Source organism: Crinia signifera, chromosome 5 (assembly GCF_055691185.1).
Source record: "Crinia signifera chromosome 5, ASM5569118v1, whole genome shotgun sequence".
NCBI classification, from domain to species: Eukaryota; Metazoa; Chordata; class Amphibia; order Anura; family Myobatrachidae; genus Crinia; species Crinia signifera.
Genome location: NC_139221.1, coordinates 264673880 through 264699652, shown reverse-complemented (window position 1 = coordinate 264699652; position 25773 = coordinate 264673880). Strand labels below are relative to the sequence as shown.

Here is a 25773-nt window from a genome sequence, read left to right as displayed (position 1 = left end):
AAGGTCGACATGAATAGGGTCGGCACATGAAAAGGCCAGCACGGGTTTTCATGGTTTTTTGGTGTCTATATTAACATGGACACCGTATAAGTGTACCGCATTCCGTCGCATGGCATGCTCAGCTCCCCATGCGATGGGCGCGGTGCCTCACTGCACCCGGCACACTATTATATTCCCCATTCATGTCCACTGGGATGGTAAAGTATGAACAAGTCGGTTACAAATAAAAGGGTACTTGTTTCCTAGCACGGCGCCCCCGCAATATAGCGGCATGCGATTTGATTTTAAATTGTACAAGCACCCTGATGGGTGCTTACAATGTTAAATGCACCCCCATTATCAACGCCAACCCGAAGCGTGGCGAGCGGCGGCGGTACGCGTCCTCCGACCTTTTCATACCCCCACTATCCACGTCGGCGTGGAGTTGATTTTGGATAGTGTGGCGAGCGCAGCGAGCCCGAAGTGTGGCGAGCGAACGCGGATTACTTAACATGTATTCCATGTCCCCTCGCTCCCCACACTATCTAAAATCAACTCCATGCCAACGTGGATAGTGGGGGTATGAAAAGGGTTGGCGTTGATAGTGGGGGTGGCGTTTACAATGGGGGTGCATTTAACATTGTAAGCACCCATCAGGGTGCTTGTACAATTAAAAATCGCATCGCATGCCATTTGCTGGCATGCGATGCTATGCGATATTTAATTGTACATTCCTGTTAATTTACGCGAATATCGCATACCATCGCATACCACTATATACGGTATGCGATGGGCGCCGTGCTAGGAAACGAGTACCAAAAAAAGAATAAAGAAAAACTTGTGTCATTCTGACTGGATACCATTGTTTTGTACTATAAGTCATTGTTTTCTTCGGTACTCTTTACCTAGAACGGCGCCCGTCGCGGGCATCGCGGGTACATTTATGTGTGGCCGCGACGCGACCGACGCGATGCCCGCGATTTCCCATTGAAACCCATGTTAAACATGGAAATCGTGTCGGTCGCGTCGCGGCCGGCCATAAATGTACCCGCGATGCCCGCGACGCGATGCTCCCGATTTCCCATAGGAATCAATGTTAAAAGGCGCGATGGACCCGATTTTACTGTTAAATGGCTCAATGGACCCGATTTGGCCATAGAAATCAATGTTAAATGGGCCACAGAGCCCATTAACCCTTAAATGTCCCCCCCAATTTTTAACGCCACCCCACGATCCACGCGAACGCGAAGCATGGCGAGCGCAGCGGTACGCGTCCTCCGACCTTTTCATGCCCTACTATCCACTAGGGCGTGGAGTGAGAATATAATAGTGTGGCGAGCGCAGCGAGCCACCGAGCCCGAAGCGTGGCGAGCGCAGCGAGCCCCGCGAGGGGACGCGGATACCTTCACAGGTAGACGCGTCCCCTCGCGGGCTTCACAGGTGTCGACGTCGCCACGGACACCTGTGAAGCCCGCGAGGGGACGCGTATAACTGTGAAGGTATCCGCGTCCCCTCGCGGGGCTCGCTGCGCTCGCCACGCTTCGGGCTCGGTGGCTCGCTGCGCTCGCCACACTATTATATTCTCACTCCACGCCCTAGTGGATAGTAGGGCATGAAAAGGTCGGAGGACGCGTACCGCCGCCCCTCGCGGGCTCGCTGCGCTCGCCACGCTTCGGGTTCGCGTGGATCGTGGGGTGGCGTTAAAAATTGGGGGGGACATTTAAGGGTTAATTGTGCTTATTTGGGCTCTGTGGCCCATTTAACATTGATTCCTAGGGCCAAATCGGGTCCATTGAGGCATTTAACAGTCAAATCGCGGTCAATCTGCCTTTTTAACATTGTTCCCTATGGGAAAATCGCGGGCATCGCGGCCATCCCGATTTACCCGCGATGCCCGCGATGACCGCGATTTTTACCCCCGACGACCGCGATTTCAATCGCGGGCGCCGTTCTAGGTAAAGAGTACCTTTTCTTCTTTTGCCCATTTATTTACGTGCTTGGTTAGACACTGCGGAACCTTTCTGGCACCATATTAATAATCAATAATAAATAAAAAACTGTACAGCACTGTGTTTATTCTCTGGTCTGTTCTGTGCACTATATAACAGTCTGTATTGTAATGTACTGTGTTCTATCACAGTCTGTACAGTAATATACAGTACTGTGCTGTATCTCTGGTCTACTTGTGCACTGTGTAACCCTGTCTGTACCGGGCTGCCTGCACCTTTTCTAGGTACAGTAGGTCCGCTGTGCACTGTAACCCTGCCTCTACTGGGCTGCACCTGTTCTAGGTACAGTAGGTCCGCTGTGCACTGTAACCCTGTCTGTACTCGGCTGCACCTGTGCTAGGTACAGTAGCTCTACTACACACTGTGTGACCCTGTCTGTACTGAGCTGCACCTGTGCTAGGTACAGTAGGTCTACTGTGCACTGTGTAACCCTGTCTGTACTGAGTTGCACCTGTTCTAGGTACAGTAGGTCTACTGTGCACTGTGTAACCCTGTCTGTACTGAGCTGCACCTGTTCTAGGTACAGTAGGTCCGCTGTGCACTGTAACCCTGTCTGTACTGGGCTGCACCTGTGCTAGGTACAGTAGGTCCGCTGTGTACTGTTTAACCCTGTCTGTACTGGGCTGCACCTGTTCTAGGTACAGTAGGTCCGCTGTGCACTGCAACCCTGTCTGTACTGGGCTGCACATGTTCTAGGTACAGTTGGTCTGCTGTGCACTGTAACCCTGTCTGTACCGGGCTGCACATGTTCTAGGTAAAGTAGGTCTACAGTGCACTGTTTAACCCTGTCAGTACTGTGCTGCACATGTTCTAGGTACAGTAGGTCTGTTGGGCTGCCTGTCCTCTGTCCCTTCTCCCTGCAAAGCGCCTGAGCGCATCCCTGGCCCCAGTAGCCGGGTTAGGAGGCGGCGTCTGCTGCGGGTTGCCATCAGACTGGATCAGAGCGGCTGTGGGTGTGATACAGAGACCGGGTGCCGGGCCCTGCAGAAGGTAAGCAGTATGTTCCTGATGGGGAGTCAGGCTCCGGGTGGATGGTGATTGGGGGAATGGGGTAAGGCGACCCGGTCCCTGTCATGCATGTACAATGGCTGCTGCTGTGTTACGCCGGATTACATTATGCCACCCGCTTGTGCTGTACATCTGCTCCAGTCCCATCAGCCCTGCATGCACGGATAATATTCATTCATCTTGTTGGCGGAGTTCATTCTGCTAAACCAAGTGATGTCCCGTGATGTGATGCCCCATGATGACACAATTAGTGATGCCCCCATGATGACACAATTAGTGATGCCCCCACTTCCAGTGATGTCCCGTGATGTGATACCCCATGATGACATTAGTAGCTAAGTCCCCATGATGACACGTCCAGTGATGCGCCCATGATGACATTAGTAGCGATGTCCCCATGATGACACGTCCAGTGATGCGCCCATGATGACATTAGTAGCGATGTCCCCATGATGACACGTCCAGTGATGCGCCCATGATGACATTAGTAGCGATGTCCCCATGATGACACGTCCAGTGATGCACCCATGATGACATTAGTAGCGATGTCCCCATGATGACACGTCCAGTGATGCACCCATGATGGTATTTATAGTGATTCCCCCATAATGACACTAGCACTAAACATTCATGAATTACCTTCGCTGTTTATATCCTGTGGTGCTGATTCTGTGCTGAAGCTTATCGGCGCACTACTGGATGACTACTGAATTTGATCTGTGCACATCGGCTGCTGATTACAGATGGGAGTGCCGGGACCTACTTGGTCTATACATATTTGCTACATTGTATCCAACTCAGTTTTCCCCGTGTACTTGTCATTCATGAACATTCTGCTCCTGTGGATTCTCTCCGTGCTGCCTGCTGTACACAGGCCCATTGTTGAACTCACAAATGCCACTGTGTTGTTTCATTTCAGTCATTTGTGACATTTGATTCTGTGTGTATTACCCCATCCATGTCTTATAGCACTTTCCAGAAGTCTCTTCTCCTGTTACCTGGGAGCATTGCCTGAAAGTCTCCATGTCTATGTTCATAGTTCTTGTGATGCTGCCGATGTTAAGAACACATTATTGGTCTTGTTTGATCACAGTTGATTCATTTTTTATTCACATTCAGGGAATTCAACAAGGGTATTTATATGTTACTTGGGCACCCACTAAGCTATTTGCTTAGTTTTCCACGTCCTCTCACGGGGCTTGCTACGCTCGCCACGCTTCGGGCTCGGTGGCTCGCTACACTCACCACACTATATAAAATCAACTCCATGCCGAAATGGATAGTGGGGGTATGAGTGTACTAACTATAGTGGGCACCCAAGTAACATATAAGTACCTTCACAAGCTATTTAAGCCTAAAATGTTAAGGGCCGCTACATTGCAAAATGAAGGTTAAACACATGTTTTGCATTATCCTGACTTTCTGCTAGAGCTTTGTAAAAAAAATGCTTGGTATTGCATTACCAGGGATCTAAAGGTGCCCATGCACGTTACAATTATTGTATACAATATCGCATCTCATCCCATCTCGGTTTTGCGATGAGATGAGATCTAGTACAAAAAGTACTAGATCTCATCTCCCTCCCCCCCCCCCCCCCCCCCCACATCCAGGCAACCAGGGCATAAAGTGGTCATGCAGAGGTGGGGGAAGTCATTTCTCTATGCCACCTAATTATACCCCCTCCCCCCATTAGGCAGAGACAGGGCCAGTGGTAGGGTTTTTGGCATCCCCCTGTAAACTAGAATGCTTTTCTGTGAAAATGACTGTGCAGGGCCAATGTGGAGGTTAAAATGTTCCACCTCTCCATTAGAGGTGGTGGAACTCAGTTCCACCCCGTTCCCCCCCCCACACACTTTAACCCCTGCAGGCAACCCTGACTTTGTGAATCTTGACATGGTAAATGGGCATCCAGTTTAGAACAATGACATAAAAAATCTCTGCATGGTTATAATGTTGACATTTAACATCTCGACACCAGAATATCAACAATGAACAATATCAACAAGTATAAATTACTGAAGCACATGGCTAAAATCCTTTTACTTAGCTGCTTAAGTGATCATTCTCCTGTCACTCACAATGCTGGTAGGCAGGGTGCAGATGATGTCACAGCAGTGTAACAGCAGATGCAAACCATTATTCCACCATTAAATGTGTAATTGAGGCAAAATGCAGACCATAGAATCCCACTGAGAAGTCTCCTATTAGGGATCTGAGTAATATTCTTATTAAGTGTACAGACAAACTGCAATTTTAATTGAGTATTAACCAGAGCTACCTCTGACAGCCCCTGCTATACAGATGTAGCGCCGCTCAGTCAGGGGGAAATTTACTAAGATGTGTATTCTACTTCACATGTGATAGTGCTATGGGCAATTGATTTAGAACCCTATAGAAGATAGTTGACAGGATCTGATTGGTTGTCTATAGCAACATCACATGTGAAGTAGAATACACATCTTAGTAAATTTCCCCCTCAGTGCTGGGGCTTGCCAGACCACCCCCACTGGTGAGCCGACGCTACATCTGACTGGGACATGTGAGTGCCGCACACGCACGTGTGCCCCAGTTTCCTGCCCGTCTCCACTTCAGAGAGAAGGGCTGGGTTAAGGGGGGAGCGGGGAGGTGGGGGAACGCGTTGGAGACTGGCGGCGGGGACCCAGGGGGAGCTCCGTTGTAAGGGGACACACGCGCATCTCGTACACATGCGTCCCCTTCCGGCGGCTGGCGAATCTACCGCCAGCCCCTGTCTGAATGAAGGCCTCTACATCTGTATGCTTCTGGCCTCACCCTCACTGCTTGGAAGGAAAGGCACAAGACTTGATGACACATTAAATCTTACATACCACCGTGCTAACAATGCAGATGTCTGTCCTCTCATTCATTGGCCAGATAGCACTAATGTTCTGTGTTCTTGCTTTAGGATGGCTGGAGCACCTCCAAGTTACTGTTTTGTTGCCTTTCCATCCCATACCAAAAAAGACCATATATTGTTTGGTAAAAACTCAGCGCGCCCCAGGGATGAAGTTCAGGAGGTGCTGTATGTCCCGTCCAGCAGTCATGAAGCTGGAAGTAAAGTCCAGGTAAGGTAACTGCAGGACTTACAATTTATACGCCCTTATTCAAACACTTTTATCTTCCTCAGGGGCTATGTTTCTGTGGGGTTTATTTACTAAGATAGGAGTTCTGTTAAAGATGAGATGTTGCTATGGGCAACCAATCAGATTATACTTATTATCTTCTAGTAGGTGCTAAATAAATAAGACTCTGATTGGTTGCTATAGGCAACATCTCATCTTCAATAGAACTCTTATCTTAGTAAATAAACCCCTAACTGTCTAAAAAGAACAAGTTCAGACTTTGCTTGTGGCAAATAATCAGCTTCTAATTATAATTTATCAGGTATGTTCTGTAACATGATTTCTAGAAGATGGTTGCTAAAGGCAACTAGAAGCTGATTGGTTGATATGGGAAACTTCTCTTCCAGACCTCTCTAGAAGGTTTAGTACATATCCTAGTTCATTGATGATGATGCGCTGCTGATGTAACAGTCACAGTCCCAGATCTGGAGGAGGTGTCCTGTCCTCTCCTCCTCCTCAGTGCTGGAGGAGATGTCTCTGCTGCCATAGTGCTGCTGGGATATGGAGCTGCTGCCCTTTGCGTTTCACGGACCCCCACAATTTCTCCCCCCCTGTGACCCCCCCATCCTGCATTTCGCAGGGGCTGCGAAGGGTCCAGTGAGGCTGCTGTTGCTGCAATCTACTCTCTCTCTGCATGATGTGTGGGAGAAGCATTCACACTGATTGGCCTCTGGCTGATAAGGACCAAATGACTCCACTCCCCTGAATGAAACACTTTAAAAAATGTTCTGGGTAGGAGGATGGGCCACCCTTCCCCAATATTGCCACGTTGGTCCAGTACCTGGGCACATCACTGCTCTCGATGGCCCTGTTGTCTTCAATCAGTAGACCACATTGCTTCAATGGGGACAGTTACATAGATATATTATTTTGTGGATTACATATTCAGGGGTCCTTGGATCGCTATGTGATAAGTGAGATAACACATCCCAGTGGCTTCTAGTACAATGTAGTTTATATTCAGAGTTTAGCAGAGATCAGTATCCTGAATTGCCATGATGTATTCGAGAGAGAGACACAGTAGCACAGCACCAGAGGTGCCGATGTTTGTTTTTTGCTGGTGGGTGCTCAAGCCAAAAATATAGAGTGGCTTCATGGGGAAGGGGTGTGGCCACAAAATAATACCAATTTATACTACTGAGCACAGTTCTCTCCAAAATTAAAATTACGGCAACAGAGTTCTACATACATAAATGCCCCCACAGTGCAGGTACATAAATGCCCCCACAGTGCAGGTACATAAATGCCCCCACAGTGCAGGTACTCCGCAGACAGAATACACTCTTCCCGGCATACGGTTTCCCAGGTGGCGGGTCTGGCAATGTGAGTGCTGCAGCCACAAATTAGCAAGTTAATATGGCGGCCCAGCAGCGGGACTCGGTCCCGTGGGTGCTCATCAATTTCCGTGGGTGCTCGGGCCCTTGGGCACCCACAGAATCGGCACCTATGCACAGCGCTACTGCAGAGCCGCTCAGAGCATACAAGGGAAGCACCTTGGAAATTGGCACCTTGTGTAACTACTTCCTAGAGCCTGCGTCCCTCTGCGTGGGTAATGGTGCCAGCTCAGAGTACACCGCTGACCTGCTACAGCACTATAGATTAGAATATAGATCAGGGGTGGTCAAACCTGTCCTCAAGATCTACCAACAGTTCATGTATATCTGGCAACCTGTGGATCTATAGTAGGAATGAATGTAGCTTGTTTGAAAATGCGATAGTTAGTAATGACTACACCTGTGCACCGGCTGGGTGATTTGAAAAATGTGGACCGTTGGTAGATCTTGAGGACCGGTTTGGCCACCCCTGATATAGATAATAAATTGGAACTTTGTGATTACAATTGGAATCTAAATTTACAAACTATTCCATATTAACAGTTAACATGTGTGTTATCATTTATTTCAAAGCAGGTTTTCCCATTAAGCTCACATATATCCATTTCCCCTCTTTTATTTGTAATAACCTTGAATTACCCCTTGAAAGCCTTGGATGTGCCGTCTTCCATGGCAAAGCAAGGGTTTATATGATGCAATAGGAAAGAAGACTCATGTGCCACTTTAAACATTTAATTATGACGATAGGATCTCCCATAGGTGAGACCTTTTGTATTTCTTAAACACGTTATTAACTCAGTCCCAAAGGACGCCATTGCTAAGATTGTTTGAAACCATTAAATCAATGATATCCACCCTCTGGAGACGGATCCCCTCCACACTAATCAGGGCTCAGTATACGTTGGATACTTATATGCCAACATTTCCCTGTACCAACATGGCTCAGGGTATCTGCTTATTATATGCAGTATTGTATATTTGCCAATCTCTATACTGGCATAACTGTTTATCCCTATGTGAAAAATGTAATGAAATATTATGACTTTTGCTTTTGTTTTCTTCTTCAGAAAGTGAATATATAAGCCAATCTAGCTGATTTGTCACCCACTGAATATATATATATATACATATGTGAATTGTATTTTGTGGTTTTCAGTGCACCTACCTTGAAATTGACCAAGTGGCTGAGACCCATTCTGTAATACTTAGTAAGCCAGCATGGATGTGGGGTGCTGAGATGGGAGCCAATGAATGTGGAGTCTGTATCGGTAATGTGGCTGTTGTTACAAGAGAGGCTTCTGATGACACCAAGTTACTACTCGGGATGGATCTTGTCAGGTGAGTTTGAACATACTTCATTATATAACAGGGCTGTCACACTGGTGGCCCGCATGTGGCCCTTCAGTACATTTTGTGCCCCCCTAATTTTTTTATAGTTTCATAGACTTTGTTGGGTGACCTGTTTTTTTGTATCATCGGACTAAGAAACAGGTGGTTAGGCACATAGCAATACAGGAGAAACTTGGGAAGTACAGCTATACAATATCCTGCAAAATGTAGGTCTGTCTTCTTCTAGGCTTGGTCTTGAACGAGGAACAAATGCCAAAGAGGCTCTTGAAGTGATCGTGTGTTTACTAGAAGAGCATGGTCAAGGAGGAAGCATGTTCCAGGCTGGCAGCCCAGGATTCCACAATGCCTTTCTGATTGTAGACAGAGCTGAAGCCTGGCTCCTGGAGACAGTCGGGAAATTCTGGGCCGCTGAGAAGATCACAGGTTAGTTTTGCACTATATGTAATAATCTGTTATTTTCAGGAAATATGGGGTTAGGGTTATTATTGCTGGTATGTATGCGATACTGTAAGTGGTGGATAGTTTTTGAAATGTAATGCTAAAGGACAACTTGTGATGGATCGCATTTGACCCTGCCAGTCAGGAAGGTCCTGCGCAGCTCACGGGTGATTGGCTGGGCGTACACTGCTGCGAGAAATCACAGTAGCGCATGCGCACCTTAAGGCTTTGAGGTTGATTCTGATTTGAGAGAAAAGCGGATAAAAGAAGTATTATTGCACTTGGGAAAACCAGTTGCCGTGTACAGTAAGCTGTGCGAATACATGTTTTTTGGGGGGGTTTTTTGCATGAAAGGAAAATACTGGCTGCTTTTGCATGTAGCCCCGTAGCTATGACATGTCCCTCTCACATCTAAATATCCTTGATTATTAAACTTCTGCCTCACTTGCAATACAACACCTGCAATGTAACACACTGGGGCCACACCAACTGCAACCCCAAACACTGCCAACATCACCCACTGGCACTTGATGTGGCACCCCTATTTAAATGGACTTTGTTGCAGCCCCTCCTCTGCAGCCATCACTGGTTGAAATGCCTTGTCAGCATTGTGACTGTTGGGATATCAGTACCATCCCTCCTACATATCCGCCAAAGCTCCTAGTTTAGTGCATACATTAGTGTTGTAATACAAACGTCTGTGGGCACCGTAGCCCTGCAAACCCATCACCAACAACCCTGGATCTGTACTTAGATCGCCTTTAGGGCTTTATATAGTGTTGCACTTATCTTACAAATCATTCAGCTGAAATTACAGATGGTGAAACAAGTATACGGCTGCATAAATAGGCATTGGCAAGTGGCACATCTTTGTATTCAACTCTAAAACATGCATTTGTCTAACCGTATAATGATTCCTTTTTGCTTTATTCCATTGTTTCTATGTAATGTTCCTTCACTTGCTGTAACGTGCGATTAAATCATCCTCCTTCCTTAATACCTATTGTTAAACCCACAAATGTTTTATCATAGTATCAATATTTGGCTAGAGTACATTCACACGGGCTTTAACTAGGCCATACAGTGTATACAGTTACTGATAGGTTACTAACCTCATTTTTTTATCCAGGGCAGTGACATGTTGTAGCTTTCACAAGAATTGCTTTCATAAGGGGGTTACTCTGAGTTTGATGCTGGGTAATGAGTATTAAGATGCATGGATGGCCGCCACATTATGCAGTGTACGGGACAGAGCAGAGCGGCTGCACATGCCCAGTGTTCCAGCTTCTTCGACCACATTAATATGGCCTACACACATGCCGATATTAAGGCATTTTCTAAGCGATTTTTTGCTTAATTTGGCAAAGTCGCTTAGCAAATGCCCTCACATCGGTATGTGTGTGGGGACTATATCGGCAGCAGTGCGCGTCCCCGCGCGTCTTTATCGCTGGCCGAGATTGATGGACAGTGTCCATCAATCTCGGCATCGGCAGGGTTCTCCCACCGGAGAACACTGGCGCTGTCTGCTCGCTTAGCACACAGAGCTGACAGCTCGCTCTGTGTGTGGGCTGTCAGCTCTGTGTGCTATGCGATAGGGGCGCAGCACAGCCCGACCTAGCATAGCTAGGTAGCCCTGCACACATCGCTATGTGTGTAGGGCTCATTACTGTATGTGTAGATCAGAGCCCTCAAACATTGCACTGGACCAGAGAGCAGCTTCCAGGAGGAAGAGACAGGAGCCTTACCATGAAGTGGGAGATTGTGAGCTTAGAAAGTGCAGTACTCTTTCTATTATGTTTGTTTAACCTTTTGCTGACCACTTATTTAAATGTTTGAAACAGTCTAAACTATAGACCATCTGTACTGTTAAATGTTAATACTGTATTCCATACAGTATTCAGTGTATAAAAAGACCAATATTCAGGGCTGTTACCGCTCCCTCAGACTCCTGTACTTACTCCAATATGCTGCAGAGTGGGATATTTTGAATTACATTTGGAAACCCCCTCTAAAAATCCTGCATTTGCCACTGGCAGCTGTGTCTGATAAGAGTATCATGGACAAGCATTAGGATGCCTGGTCTTGATTTAGGTGTTTGGACGCAGCTGGGATACCTGGTTCAGATGGATTTCTTGTACTTAACAATGAAACAAAGAATGTGACAACAGATAAGAATCATTTGGCCCATTTTTTTACCAATATTGTTACCTCAAAACCTATTTCATTGTTTTTTCTTCGTAAAGATGGGTATGCTTATGTTTATCCCAAACATTTTTAAATTTCTCTTCGTCTACCACATCTGACAGGAGGCCATACCACTTGTCCACTACCCTTTCCCTCTAAAGGTACATACACACTGGGGGACTATGCCCAGCGTGTATGGACAGTGATGATCTCGTTCATCGCTGGGGGGAAAGCTGCTCAATGCAAATACACTGAGCAGCTTTCCCCCTGCCCGGCGCCGACAGCGGGGAGAGGACGGCTTTGCATAGTGCAGCGCTATGCAAAGCCGTCCTCAAAGCCGCTCAACTGCTGATATTACCAGCAGATGAGCGGCTTTCCCATCGATGCTGCGGGAGCGTGCAGCAGTGCTCATCGCTCATCACTGGGGCATACGCCCTGGGCGGCTTTGAGCTGAAAGCTGCTCAAACATGCTGTTTTGAGCGGCTATCAGCTCAAAGTTGCCCAGTGTGTATGGTCCTTGAGTCATTTTACCTCAGATTTTCGCTGAACCTAACTTCCTCCAGTGTGAGTGCATTACCTCTTGTTCTAATACTTCTCTTAATTTGAAGAATGTTTCCCTCCTTGACTTTTTATATAAAGGCTTGATATATTTAAAAGTTTCTATCATGTCCTCCTTTCCTTTCCCTGCTCTGCTCCATGCTATACATAATAAGCAGGTGCAAATCCAGGTACTACATTTAAAGATTCACGTGTAGCACATTAATTAGCACATAGATGGACAGAAAGTTATATTAGCTTATCTTTTCTGATAGGCTTCCGGACCAGGGCCCTTATTCAGATCTGATAGCAGTACAAATTTGTTCTCAAATTGGGCAAAACCATGTGCACTGCAGGTGGGGCAGATGTAAAATGTATAGAGAGAGTTAGATTTGTGTGAGTTATTTTGTTTCTGTGCAGGGTAAATACTGGCTGCATTATTTTTACACTGCAATTTAGATTTCAGTTTCAACACACCCTACCCAAATGTAACTCTCTCTGCACATGTTACATCTGCCCCACCTGCAGTGCACATGGTTTTGCTCATTTTTTAAAACAACTTTGTACTGCGATCAGAGCTGAATAAGGGCCCAGATACACATTTGTAGGCATTGCCCCCTAGTTTTCTACAACATTTGGTCCACAGTGAAAAATATACAATGAATCATATTATAGAGATGTTGGGCATTTCTGCAGAATAGATTTATTAACTAATAACAATGGAAATCAAACTATGTTATGTATTGGATGCCTTACTATAGTATTGATTCCCTAAACTGTATTAAAAATTATGTTTGTTCTGAAAGTATTTTGTTTTCAGCATAACAATGTGCACTGATTTACTCTGCCATTTCTTGTCTGGTTCTACTGTTTGTTTTGTTCTCTTCCCTGTCATGTAGATGGTATAAGATGTATCTGCAATCATTTATCACTGAAGACACAGCTAGATCTGGAGCACCCAGAGCTTAGGAGTCACGCGAAAAGCCAGGGCTGGTGGAGCGGAGATAAGGATTTTAACTTCTCTGAAGTGTTTTCAGAGGACGAGAATGGCGATTATTGTTTGGGGAAAGAGTCAGTGGAGAACCATGAAGGTAAATTATGTGCAGGTCTAGTGAAGCTGCATTGTTATTTTACAGTACACTAGTTTCAGAACAACTCCATATGTGTTTCCAGGGCTTAAACTAAATAATACATTTGCCCAAAACCAATTACATTATTCCCGGTTTATCCATGAAAAAGTTATTATAATTTGGTTTAATATGTTTTAAGCAGTTTTATACCTAAAACACAAATCCTTTCTAACAGCTTCAAATAAAACTGTCATTTTATAGACTATTCTAGAAAAAAGGTAACTAGATTACTGGATTACTGGCTATGGGCAACTACAAGGTTTGACACATCTGCTATTATTCTCTGTTATCAGGATTTTCTAGTCCTAGTACCACTTATGTACCCTTCAACATGCCACTTCATCACTTACATGTATTTAGGACTTTAGGTAGTGGAGAAGGGGGAGATTGCTCTCAGGGGTGAACCACTAGCAAATGACGAGCACATTAACAGTTAATGAAGATATTTATCAACAACTGGTAGAGCAACATTAATTCCTGGGTGATCAGTGATAGTTGTCTTGTCAGGTATCGGTTCATCAATTAAAAACAAGTTCTCATTCCAGGTCTTGGGAAATGGTATTTTTATACACTGTTTCATAGATAAAAACACAGTGACATTCAATACTGAACTGTATAAAATGGTTATAATAAGTACAAAGGCTGATTGTGCTTTTTTTTATTTATTTTGTACCTCACGTAAAAAACCCACAAATGGGTGTACAAAAATATGTTTAAAGTGGAGAGTGATAAACAGCCAATCAGCACCTACCTGTCATTTTTCAAACCCAGCCTGTAACATAGCAGTTAGGAGCTGACTGGCTGGATGTTTATCACTCTCCATTTTATCACTTTTCTGACCCTCTTGGATGCAGTTGTATGTAATCGGATGCAGTTGTATGTAATTGGATGCCGTTGTATGTAGGGTGGCCAATCCCGGGATCGGGATCGGCGGGATCCTGGGATTTGGCCCCTAAAACGCCGGGATTTCAATCCCGGGATTGGAGTTTCCAATCCCGGGATTTCGGGATTAGACTGCGCATGCGCAGTCTAATGCCGGGCAGTGTCTGAGCTAGTGCTCAGACGCTGCCCGGCTTCTCCCGTCCCGGGCAGCGTGGCTCTGCGCAGCGTGACGGCGTCAGAGGTCACGCTGCGCAGGCCACACAAACAGCCGCCTCATCCGTGCGCACCACGCTGACCTCCAGCCGCCTTGATGATACCACCCACCCACCCGGGCTGCCTGCGCTGGCCTCTAACTGGACCACGAAGCATCGGCCGACGAACCAGCCAGTCACCCACCCAGGCTGCATCCTCCTCCTCTATGCCCAGCTCCATCGCCCACCGGCCCGGCTGCACCGCAATTGTAAGTAAATATGCGGGCGGCCGGGGCGGGATTTTGTATAGGAAGCCGATCCCGGGAATCCCGGGATTGGGCATTTTTCAATCCCGAATCCCGGGATTGAAAAAATGCCCCGGGATTGGCTTCCCTAGTTGTATGTAATTTAGAATTGCTGGCCAATATAGAGTTATCTGGGCCGGGGATACCAAATGTTGCATCTTCTTATGGGATGTGTTGGGTGGATTATGGACTAACAAGTATGGGTGAAAGTGCATGTATAAACCTAATAATGCACTCACATGCAATAATGATAGGCTTACCATACTATGCCTTAAACTGGCACACGTATGTCTTTACACAGTTTCTGTGGCTGGCTGACTTCAATCCTGAATGTCACCTGGTGGTAAACAGCCAGAAAACCTGTGTAATTCATGAGTGTAGGGATCGGATGGTAAGACTAAATAATGACATTTCATTTTGCAGGATAAGATGATATATGGGTTTTCTATTTAACAGTGGGCCGCAAAACCTATTTCTCCTAGTAAATGGATTTGTTTTGTGATTGCCCTTGGATTTGGTGGAAATCAGGTCTTGACCATACTTTCAGTGGGACAACTTTGGCACACTTTATACAGAAAAAAAAACACAATTCTGCCTATATAATGAAAACATTCAATACGTAGCAAGTGATATAAACAGTCTTGATGCCACCTCAGTTTCTTGATTCATTTATTGCAAAAATGCGGGTAAACTAATTTGGGCGGAAAATATAAAGCCTACAATGGATGGAAGCATTGTCCTAAATCGGGTCTTTGTATATCTACCTGACCTTACAAAAAGCCATGACTTGCCTTGGGAAATCTCATAGTCCGTAATGAGGGCATACCGAAGTCTATTAAACAGGCTGGGTTCTAGACCTCTCATATTGCTATTGAACCATATAACTAGCTGCTGTAGAAACCTCTTTGGCCTCACCATCACCTCAGTAGATAGTGGTAGAACCAGGAGGAACTGTATTATGTAAGAGGGAGATGTATCAAAGGAGAGAGATAAAGAGGATATAAATAAAGGACCAACCAGTCATCTCCTAACAGAGATAATAGCATTTACTTTGTTCAGTATAATGTGTATTTCATAATTACACTAATGAAGCAAACTTATTATTTTTTGGTGTCTATTCTTTTCCTCAGAGTTGCTGACCATGGAATCAGCGATAAATGTTCTACGTAATAAAAGTAGTGGAATCAATGTAGACTCCACCCCCTTCCTCACCACTGCCAGTGCTGTGTCTGTTCTACCTCAGGATGAGAAATGGCCATGTATTCACTTCCTTACCGGCACTCCGGATCCATCAAGGTGAGTTTGGTGTGATGCGTGGTTAGATCTCTTGTGTTTTATGGCTCTATCTATGGCAAGTAACCATTCATCCTGCAAAAATAGGATTTTTTACAGGATTTAGGGTTTATTTCCTATTCTCAGAATTAGAATTTGTCCCTGTTTTAATGAATAGGAACATTGCGATATGTCGCAGTTCTGTCACTAAACTGCAACATATCGCAGGTATTTCCCATAGCAAACATACTGTAGCTAACATTTATGTATATATGCACCTAACCACTTGGCTGGTTGATGTTTGTGCACATATGTCATTAATACTAGGTGATTCATCGCGCCCTACGGGCGCTCTTCACACCGTCGTAAGGGGCTGCGCCCCCTTAATTTGTGAACGTTTGTATATGAGAAATATGGTTAGAATTGTATGAAAGATGCCCTGTATTGCAACTTAGGTGTCCGCGAATCGCGGGAGGGGGGGTCGTGGAGGGTGCCGCGAATTGCAGGAGGGGGGGTCGCGGGGGGTGCCGCGAATTGCAGGAGGGGGGGGTTGTGGGGGGGTGGATGCTGCGAATCGCGGGAGGGGAGGGATTGCAGAGAATCGCGGGAGGGGGGTCGCGGGGTGGGTTGCCGCAAATCGCGGGAGGGGGGTTACGGGGGCGGGGGTTGCGGCGAATCATGGTAGGGGGTGTCGCAGGGGGTGTGCCGTGAATCACGGGAGGGGGGGTCACGGGGTGGGGTGCCGAGAATCGCGGGGGGGTGTGTGTGTGCCGTGAATTGTGGGAGTGGGGGTTGCGGGGGGGGGGGGGGGGTGGGGGGGGGGTGTGACGCGAATCGCCACAAGAAAAAATCAACACAGAAAGGTCAACACATGTAAATGTTGACATAAGTGTGGCACTTCATTGGTGTCCATGTCGACACATGAGAATGAATATGAAAACATTCAAAAAATGAAAAAAAAACTTCAAAAACTCATGTCAACCTTTTTCATTGTCGACCATAGCCATGCCAGTGTTTTCCATGTGCAATTTAATTCTCCAGCTGCCGCGAATCGCGGGGGGGGGTGCCGCGAATTGCGGGAGGGGGGGGGTCGCGGGGGTGGGTGCCGCGAATCGCGGGAGGGGGGGTTACAGGGCGGGGGTTGCGGCGAATCACGGGAGGGGGGGTCACGGGGTGGGGTGCCGAGAATCGCGGGGGAGGTGTGTGTGTGTGTGCCGTGAATCACGGGAGTGGGGGTTGTGGGGGGGGGGGGGGGTGGGGGGGGTGTGACGCAAATCGCCACAAGAAAAAATCAACACAGAAAGGTCAACACATGTAAATGTTGACATAAGTGTGGCACTTCATTGGTGTCCATGTCGACACATGACAATGAATATGAAAAAATTAAAAATAAATCTTCAAAAACTCATGTCAACCTTTTTCATTGTCGACCATAGCCATGTCAGTGTGCCATGTAATCCTGGGGCTGCTGCGAATTGCGGGGGGGGGGGGGGGGGGTGCCGCGAATCGCGGGAGGGGGGTCGCAGGGGGGTGCCGCCAATCGTGCAAGGGGGGGTCACGGGGGGGTTCTTTTTGCCGCGAATCGCGGGAGGGAGGTCGCGGGGGGGGGTGTTTTTTCCGCGAATCGGGGGGGGGGTCACGGGGGAGGGTTTGCCGCGATTCGCGGGAGGGGGGGGTCGCGGGGTGGTGGTTATGCCGCGAATTGCGGGAGGGGTCGTGGGGGGGTTCTTTTTGCAGCGAATCGCGGGAGGGGGGGTCGCGGGGGAGTTTTTGCGGCGAATCGCGGTAGGGGGGGTCACGGGGGAGCGGGTGTTTTTGCCGCGAATCGCGGGAGGGGGGGGGGCGCGCGCGGGGGGGGGGAGGTTTTGCTGCAAATCGCGGGAGGGGGGCGCTCACCTGGTGGCTGTGGAGTAGCAGTGCTGGGCAACATGGGAAGGCAGTGGGTGTCTGGCACTGTCTGTGGGCTCACTGGGCTGGTTCTCTGTCACATACCTCCCAACATGACCCTCTCCAGGAGGGACACAATGCTCTGTTTCTAGACTTCCGCTTAATGTATGATTGCCATCACCTGTTTTAAACAGGTTAATTTCTCAGAAAGGTGTTCAGCACAGATGAAGGCAATCACACATTAAGAGGAAAGTCCAGGAACAGAGCGTTATAGACACAGACACCCACTTTGAGTGACAGATGTAGCCAAATATATAGGAGATTTGTATATACTGTATGTATCATTAATATTTTTTTTCTCCTTCCAAGGTCCATATTTAAACCGTTTATCTTTGTGGATGATGTAAAAGGTGTCCCAAAAGCCCAGTCATCTGGTGCTGGAGGAGAACCGTGCCATCATGAACATACAGGATGGAAACATGAGCTATATGAAGCACATCAATGTGCCCTTTCCTTAATGGACAAAGACAAAGTCAGTGATGTTCATTTATGTTTGCTTACTGCTTCTGGCTTTTATGCGTTATTATATGTCAGACCATCAGTGATTCGTCCAGTTTTCAAATGGGACAAGGATAGTATACAATGTAATCATAGGCGTCTGCAGTGTCAACTAAGGAGTGCAGGAGAGGATCACAGAGTACATACAGACATGCATTTTATCATGCATGTAACATGTGCTGGAGCGATCCCCTTGTAAATCGCCAGAGCTGCCCAGGAATCAGCATAAGCTATTACAGTGGCTTAACACTGGACTGTTTTTATGCTGATTCCCAGGCACCGCAAGACACCCGATGCAATCAGTGCAGGCACTTCCTGGAGGATTGATCCAGCACATATATTACATGCATGATAACATGCATGTAAATATGTGCTCCGTGATCCCCCTGCACCCCTTGGCGTCAAAGCCTCTTCTGTATGTAACCAATTAGATCAATAATATGTTTCCAGTAGTACAGAATATCCCATAATGTTCTGATCATCCAGCGGTGGAACTTGTGGGTGGTGAGCTCAGGTGCAAAAATATGATTTAGGCCACCCTCCTCCACCCCAACCCAAATTCACAATATGCAACATGACCATGAGTGACAGGGGGAGGCAGGGGCAGGCAGGGAAAAACAGTGGGTGGCAGGAAGTGGATGACAGCGGCAGGGCCGGATTATAATGGAGGCACAAGGGGTCAGTGCCCCTGGGCCCCCCTCTAGCTAGGGACCCCCTGTAGTTGGCATGTATTTAAAAAAAAAGGTTTTGTGCATGGGAGTGGGGTAGTACTGCAGCTTCACCTATCTGCCAATGTGACAATGATTAATGGTGCTGAGCATTGGGAGCCAAGTGTGCAGTGCATTACTGGGAGTTGACTAAGTCTCATGACACTTTGCACCAGGGGGCAGAGGCTGAGACGTTTGTGCTGAGCTCTGATTGGTGAAGCTCATTACATGCTTCTCAGGCCCATGGATAACAGCAGCAGCATCCTAGTCATGGGAGGGTTTTTAATCAGAGGCAGCACTGGGACTGTGAGGTCTCCTACAGAGTAAGGTGCAGAGGGACAAACACAGGCTTTTCATGTGGTATGTATGTATGTATGTATGTATGAATGTATGAATGTGTGTGTGTGTGTGTGTGTGTGCGTATATATATATATATATATATATATATATTCCCTGAAGTTACCCATTGACCAAGTTTATACTGCCTTTACTCTGTGTTTTGACAGTGTAATATTCCCCCCATGCAGTTTGTGGCCAGTAATGACAAGTGCAAGGGGGCCCCCCTGTCTAAAGTGCCCCGGGCCCCCCGAAGGCTTAAACTGGCACTGGAAAGCGGTAGCAGTGACCCTCTTAGTCCTCAGGGGCCCTGGTGCACTGCACCAGCTGTGTTGATCTTGTTGGAGACTTTCCCACTTGTATGATGAAGTGAGGACAGGGCTGCGTTTGGATGATGTAAGGAGGAAATTAGAAGTACTGTAAGCAGGAAACTTATACCCCCTTTCACACCAAAAGCAAATTTCCGGGTTAAAGCTTTTCAACCTGGGAATTTTCTGAAAAACATGGGTTTTTCTTTGGTGTGAAAGGGTCAACACGGGTCTTAAATCCCAGCACTCCGACCCTGCTCTTGACCATTAATTTGCGGGTAGTGTGAATTGGGGTCAGGCTGCACCCGGCAAAATGACTTGGCACTCAAAAATGCCGGGTAATTGCCAGGTGGCCGGTGTGAAAGGGGTATTAGATAGTGGATGGAGTAAAGTCTCCCAATACCATAGGTGTAGTGATGTGACGCTGTTGTTAAATTGGAGTTTGTGGTGTCAAACACACCAGCATACTGAGCCAAGCTCATATAACGGGCTTGTTGTATAGCATACAGTACATGGCAAACACATATGTAGTATGGAATGTTACGAAGTTTATTAAAATAAGTTTTTCCGTTTGGTTATTGTTTGTATGTAGGAGGAAGGTGATAAACTTCTGAACACAATGTTAGGTCTGGAGAAACAAGGTCTGGATGCCATGGAAGGTATACTCAATAGCTCTGATCCGCTAGATTCCGCAGAAGTAGTGGACCTGTTCTATGACTGTGTGGACACAGAAATAAAATTCTACACATGAGGTAACTTCTTCTAGGAATTAGTAAAATAAAATAATTGAGCTTAAAATAAAGCTCACATTTAGAAAAGTTGTGAGACACTTAAATCGCTCCCTTCCTACCCCGTGGGAGACTGAGACTGACTTTTATTTCCGACAGAGATGGTCAAAATGGGGGTGGAACTGCGTTCCCAGGGGAAGGCCCATCATTTTTATGGGGACTCCCATAAAACGCTTAGTGTTCCACTACACCAGCCCCCTGTCCGCCCCCTTCCCACCCCTGACAGTGCGAATGCCTCAGCGGGTGCGACACTTGCAGAAGGCGTTCGCACAGGGGGTGTGCACATGTACATATTCACGCATGTGCATCGGAAGCAGGGCCAGATTCGGCCCCTTCTGATCAGACCTGAATCAGGCCCCAGGTAACAATAACCTTAGATCAATTTTTCTCGCTATCTTCTTACACTGCAACTTACTTTAAATGAAGGAAATGCTTTGACATAGACCAGGTGGCAGATTTACTAACGCTTCTAAAAATACTTATGTTGCCCATAGCAACCAATCAAATTGTGTCTATCATTTCTTTATTATATCCTAGAAAATGAAAGAATCTAATTAGTTGCTATGGGCGACACCATTTTGTAATCTTTTGTAAAACTACTCACAGGTGTCCCAGTGCTCCTACATGTGTGTGTAGCATCCCTCTACTCCAAACACCCATGTCTATGTGACGCCAAGTTGTCCAAGTATTTTTACCAGTGCATATATAGCTGTACCAGTGCGTATATAGCTGTATCAGTGCACATATAGCTGTACCAGTGCGTATATAGCTGTACCAGTGCGTATAGCTGTACCAGTGCGTATAGCTGTACCAGTGCGTATATAGCTGTACCAGTGCGTATATAGCTGTACCAGTACGTATATAGCTGTACCAGTGCGTATATAGCTGTACCAGTGCGTATATAGCTGTACCAGTGCGTATATAGCTGTACCAGTGCGTATATAGCTGTACCAGTGGCAGTGTGTATATAGCTGTACCAGTGCGTATATAGCTGTACCAGTGCGTATATAGCTGTACCAGTGCGAATATAGCTGTACCAGTGCGTATATAGCTGTACCAGTGCATATATAGCTGTACCAGTGCATATATAGCTGTACCAGTGCGTATATATAGCTCTACCAGTGCATATATAGCCGTACCAGTTCGTATAGCTGTACCAGTGCACATATAGCTGTACCAGTGCATACATAGCTGTACCGTGCATATATAGCTGTTATTATATCCTAGAAAATGAAAAAATCTAATTAGTTGCTATGGGCGACACCATTTTGTAAGCTTTTGTAAAACTACTCACAGGTGTCCCAGTGCTCCTACATGTGTGTGTAGCGTCCCTCTACTCCAAACACCCGTGTCTATGTGACGCCAAGTTGTCCAAGTATTTTTACAAGTGCAAATATAGCTGTACCAGTTCGTATACCTGTACCAGTGCACATATAGCTGTACCAGTGCATACATAGCTGTACCGTGCATACATAGCTGTACCAGTGCATATATAGCTGTACCGTGCATATATAGCTGTATCAGTGCGTATCTAGCTGTACCAGTGCATATATAGCTGTACCAGTGCATATATAGCTGTGCCAGTGCATATATAGCTGTGCCAGTTCACATATAGCTGTGCCACTGCACATATAGCTGTACCAGTGCAAATATAACTGTATCAGTGCGTATCTAGCTGTACCAGTGAATATATAGCTGTACCAGTGCGTATATAGCTGTACCAGTGCGTATATAGCTGTACCAGTGCGTATATAGCTGTACCAGTTCACATATAGCTGTAACGTGCATATATAGCTGTAACAGTGTGTATCTAGCTGTAACAGTGCGTATATAGCTGTACCAGTGCGTATATATAGCTCTACCAGTGCATATTTAGCCGTACCAGTTTGTATAGCTGTACCAGTGCACATATAGCTGTACCATGCATATATAGCTGTTATTATATCCTAGAAAATGAAAAAATCTAATTAGTTGCTATGGGCGACACCATTTTGTAAGCTTTTGTAAAACTACTCACAGGTGTCCCAGTGCTCCTACATGTGTGTGTAGCGTCCCTCTACTCCAAACACCCGTGTCTATGTGACGCCAAGTTGTCCAAGTATTTTTACAAGTGCAAATATAGCTGTACCAGTTCGTATACCTGTACCAGTGCACATATAGCTGTACCAGTGCATACATAGCTGTACCGTGCATGCATAGCTGTACCAGTGCATATATAGCTGTACCGTGCATATATAGCTGTATCAGTGCGTATCTAGCTGTACCAGTGCATATATAGCTGTACCAGTGCATATATAGCTGTGCCAGTGCATATATAGCTGTGCCAGTGCACATATAGCTGTACCACTGCACATATAGCTGTACCAGTGCAAATATAACTGTATCAGTGCGTATCTAGCTGTACCAGTGGTGGTCACCCCTCTTGATAAAGGTGCAGAGGCACCGAAACGGCCGTCGAGGAGACGCTGCTGTGAAAACTTTGCTGAGAATGCTAAGTATAGCCTCACTTATGCCTGTTGGGTGTTTATGAATTATTTTTTCTGACATGATCATGGCTGATCTTATTGATTGTCTTTGGACATTAAATTTATATTGATTTTTTTCATTTGGACTGGTGCTGGTCTTTCAAAATTGATTTTTGGATAACTGTGAGTCTAGCTGTACCAGTGAATATATAGCTGTACCAGTGCGTATATAGCTGTACCAGTGCGTATATAGCTGTACCAGTTCACATATAGCTGTAACGTGCATATATAGCTGTAACAGTGCGTATCTAGCTGTAACAGTGCGTATCTAGCTGTACCAGTGCGTATATAGCTGTACCAGTGCATATATAGCTGTACCAGTGCATATCTAGCTGTAAAAGTTCACATATAGCTGTAACGTGCATATATAGCTGTAACAGTGCGTATCTAGCTGTAACAGTGCGTATAGCTGTAGCAGTGCATATAAATCTGTACCAGTGCATATATATCCATACCAGTGCATATAGCATGTATGGGGCATTATATGTGCCTCTGTAATATTATTCATATATGATAGTCCTCACACAGTACATTTCTTTATGTGGGCTAAGAGGCAAGAAGTGACCATAATATCACTGGATTGGTTTTAAGGTCTATTATAGTATACTACAAACATGATTTATTAGAAGTTTTTGGATTACTCAATATTCACCTTTTTTAACTCTTTTTATTAGATTCCCATGGCCATGACTCAGTCTCCTTCCTGATAGAAGAGCACGTGACTTGAAAAATGAAGGCTTCTCCGTGTGGCAGCGTGACCAGTTGTCTCTCCCCTGTGTAGCTCTGTGTTTAGCGGTGGTGTTGTGTATTTGTACAGGGAATAGATTGTGCCTGGTGTGCTCTGTGCATGTAGATTAAAGGAACTCACTGAGTGCTCTAAAGGCCCTCATACACTAGGGTGATTTACATGCAATTTGGGCAATTTACATGCAATTTCAGCGATAAATTGCATGTACAGTGCCCAGATTACATGTATACCACAAAAGGTGCGATGGAATGCGTGTTCCTGTGCGCATTGCATCGCACCTCCGAGGTTGCACCTGCCACTCAAGCAATCTGTCCCCATTGCCGTGTAATCTTCTATATGCCTCCTCCTACCTGATGGATGGTCTCCTCCCCCCTCCGACCCAGCGGCTGGTCTCCTCCCACCCTCTCCTCCGGTGGCAGCAGCAGAAGACGGGGTGGCTCAGTAACCCCGGGCGCCTGCTGCCGCACACTGCCGCTGCCACTATGTGCTGTAATGGGCACCACCTGCAGCAAGGAAGCCTGCCACACCCTCCCAGCGTGAGCAGCAGCAGTAGCCTCTAAGAAGGCTGCTGCTGACACTGGCCACCAATGCTTAGAATATTTAAATGATTTTTTTTATTTTTTTGCAATCAGCCTGCCACCCACAGCCCACGGGTGGTGGGGACAGCCCTGGGCTGGGGTTCCTCTTGAGTGGGGAACCCACTCCCCCCCAGAGACCTGGCCCGGGCTGACCAGCCAGGGTGCTCATGATTCGGCCGGGGGACCTTATGTAAAAAGTGTCCCCCGGCTGTGGCATGACACTGTTGGCTGTTTGAGCCTGATGCTGATTTCCAAAATACGGGGGACCCCTACACCTTTTGTCCCCCGTATTTTGGGAACCAGGACCAGGCCAAAAGCCTGGTGCCGGTTATAGAAATACAGGGGCTTTTTCCCCACTGTATTTCTGTAATCAGGACCGGCTCAATGAGCCCAGGGCTGGTTAGAGCCGACGGAGGACCCCACGCAGTTCTTGTTTTTAATTATTTCTTTATTTTTTTATTTTATTACACAGAGAAGCCTGCACGGATCTGACTGATATGACTGATCTGACCAATCTGACTGATCCGTGCAGGATTCAACCAAATATGCCTGGAAAATTAGTATTTTCCAATTGTATTTTTTGCGGAATTACCGGACGAATTCAGCAGTACTATTTAGGCCACCCCCTAGTACAGCCCATCAGACGTGGGTTGATGAATTGCATGCAATATATCTGATGCGAAATAAGCCCTCAAGTACAGAATCTGATGCAGGACTCCCGGGGAGTTCAAGGGAAATTTCATGCAATTTCAAGCATCAGATGAATTGCCCTAGTGCAGAGGTTCCCAATCTTTTTTGATTCAGGGCACCCTAGAGAATCAGAATTTTTTTCACGGCACCCCTAGGTCCAAAAAAAATGAATTAGATTGGGTTTATATGCGATTCTTAGTGGCAGTTATGTGGTAAAGAGCAGGATTTGCTTCTGTTTGTACACATTCTATGATTGCCAGCCACCAGCACTGGTCTTGCTCATAAATAATTAACCATTAATAATTTGAGTTGGTCCTGGACCACCAAGCCGCGGCACCCCTGCATGTGTCCCGAGGCACCCCAGGGAGCCACGGCACACAGTTTGGGAACCACTGCCCTAGTGTATGGCCACCATAACATATAACTGATAAATATATTCTATTAAAACAGTGTCATTGAAGACATAGCAGAGGCATGTTAAGTAGACATGAGAAAACCAATGTGAATAGAGAACTGTAGAAGTTGGTAGGCTATTAGTAATGAATCCCTGATTTGTAATTGAATTAGAGTGCAGGATTTAAATAACATCTTGACAACATATGGAATAATGGTTTGGATTAATTTACACCACCCTAACCACAATCTCATTCTAATTAATAAGAGTTTAAAAAACTTTACATCTAGAAATCAAGGCTGCAATGTCACTTATTGTCCTCTACATTTTCCCTAAATTAGTAAACGTGCAATACTGTATGCTGGCTGAGCACCATTCATCCATGGACAGCTGGTACAGACCAAAATAAAAATGCTAATCAACTTTTCAACTGCTCTGGGCTACATCAAGTTTAACTGGTAAATGCAGCGGTGGTCAATAAAAATGTGGAAAACA

At 46.2% G+C, this 25773-nt stretch overlaps 1 protein-coding gene across 1 annotated transcript; it reads left to right on the top strand.

Moving 5' to 3' along the window:
- The first annotated feature begins 2760 nt into the window (after window positions 1-2760).
- SCRN1 (secernin 1) lies at window positions 2761-25773 on the top strand. Its single transcript, XM_083188960.1, has 9 exons — window positions 2761-2978; window positions 5920-6079; window positions 8627-8808; window positions 9047-9243; window positions 12879-13070; window positions 15618-15783; window positions 18016-18178; window positions 20148-20307; window positions 23543-25773. The coding sequence occupies exons 2-8, from the start codon at window positions 5921-5923 to the stop codon at window positions 20304-20306; spliced, it is 1218 nt and encodes a 405-aa protein (XP_083045086.1). The 5' UTR covers window positions 2761-2978; window position 5920; the 3' UTR covers window position 20307; window positions 23543-25773.

What these genes read in the sequence shown, in the direction of transcription:
- SCRN1 (XM_083188960.1), top strand. Translation starts at nt 5,921, where the DNA reads ATGGCTGGAGCACCTCCAAGTTACTGTTTTGTTGCCTTTCCATCCCAT. An exon ending in GGCACTCCGGATCCATCAAG is followed by an intron (nt 15,784 to 18,015) that starts GTGAGTTTGGTG and finishes TCTCCTTCCAAG; the next exon opens with GTCCATATTTAAACCGTTTA. An exon ending in CCTTAATGGACAAAGACAAA is followed by an intron (nt 18,179 to 20,147) that starts GTCAGTGATGTT and finishes GTTTGTATGTAG; the next exon opens with GAGGAAGGTGATAAACTTCT.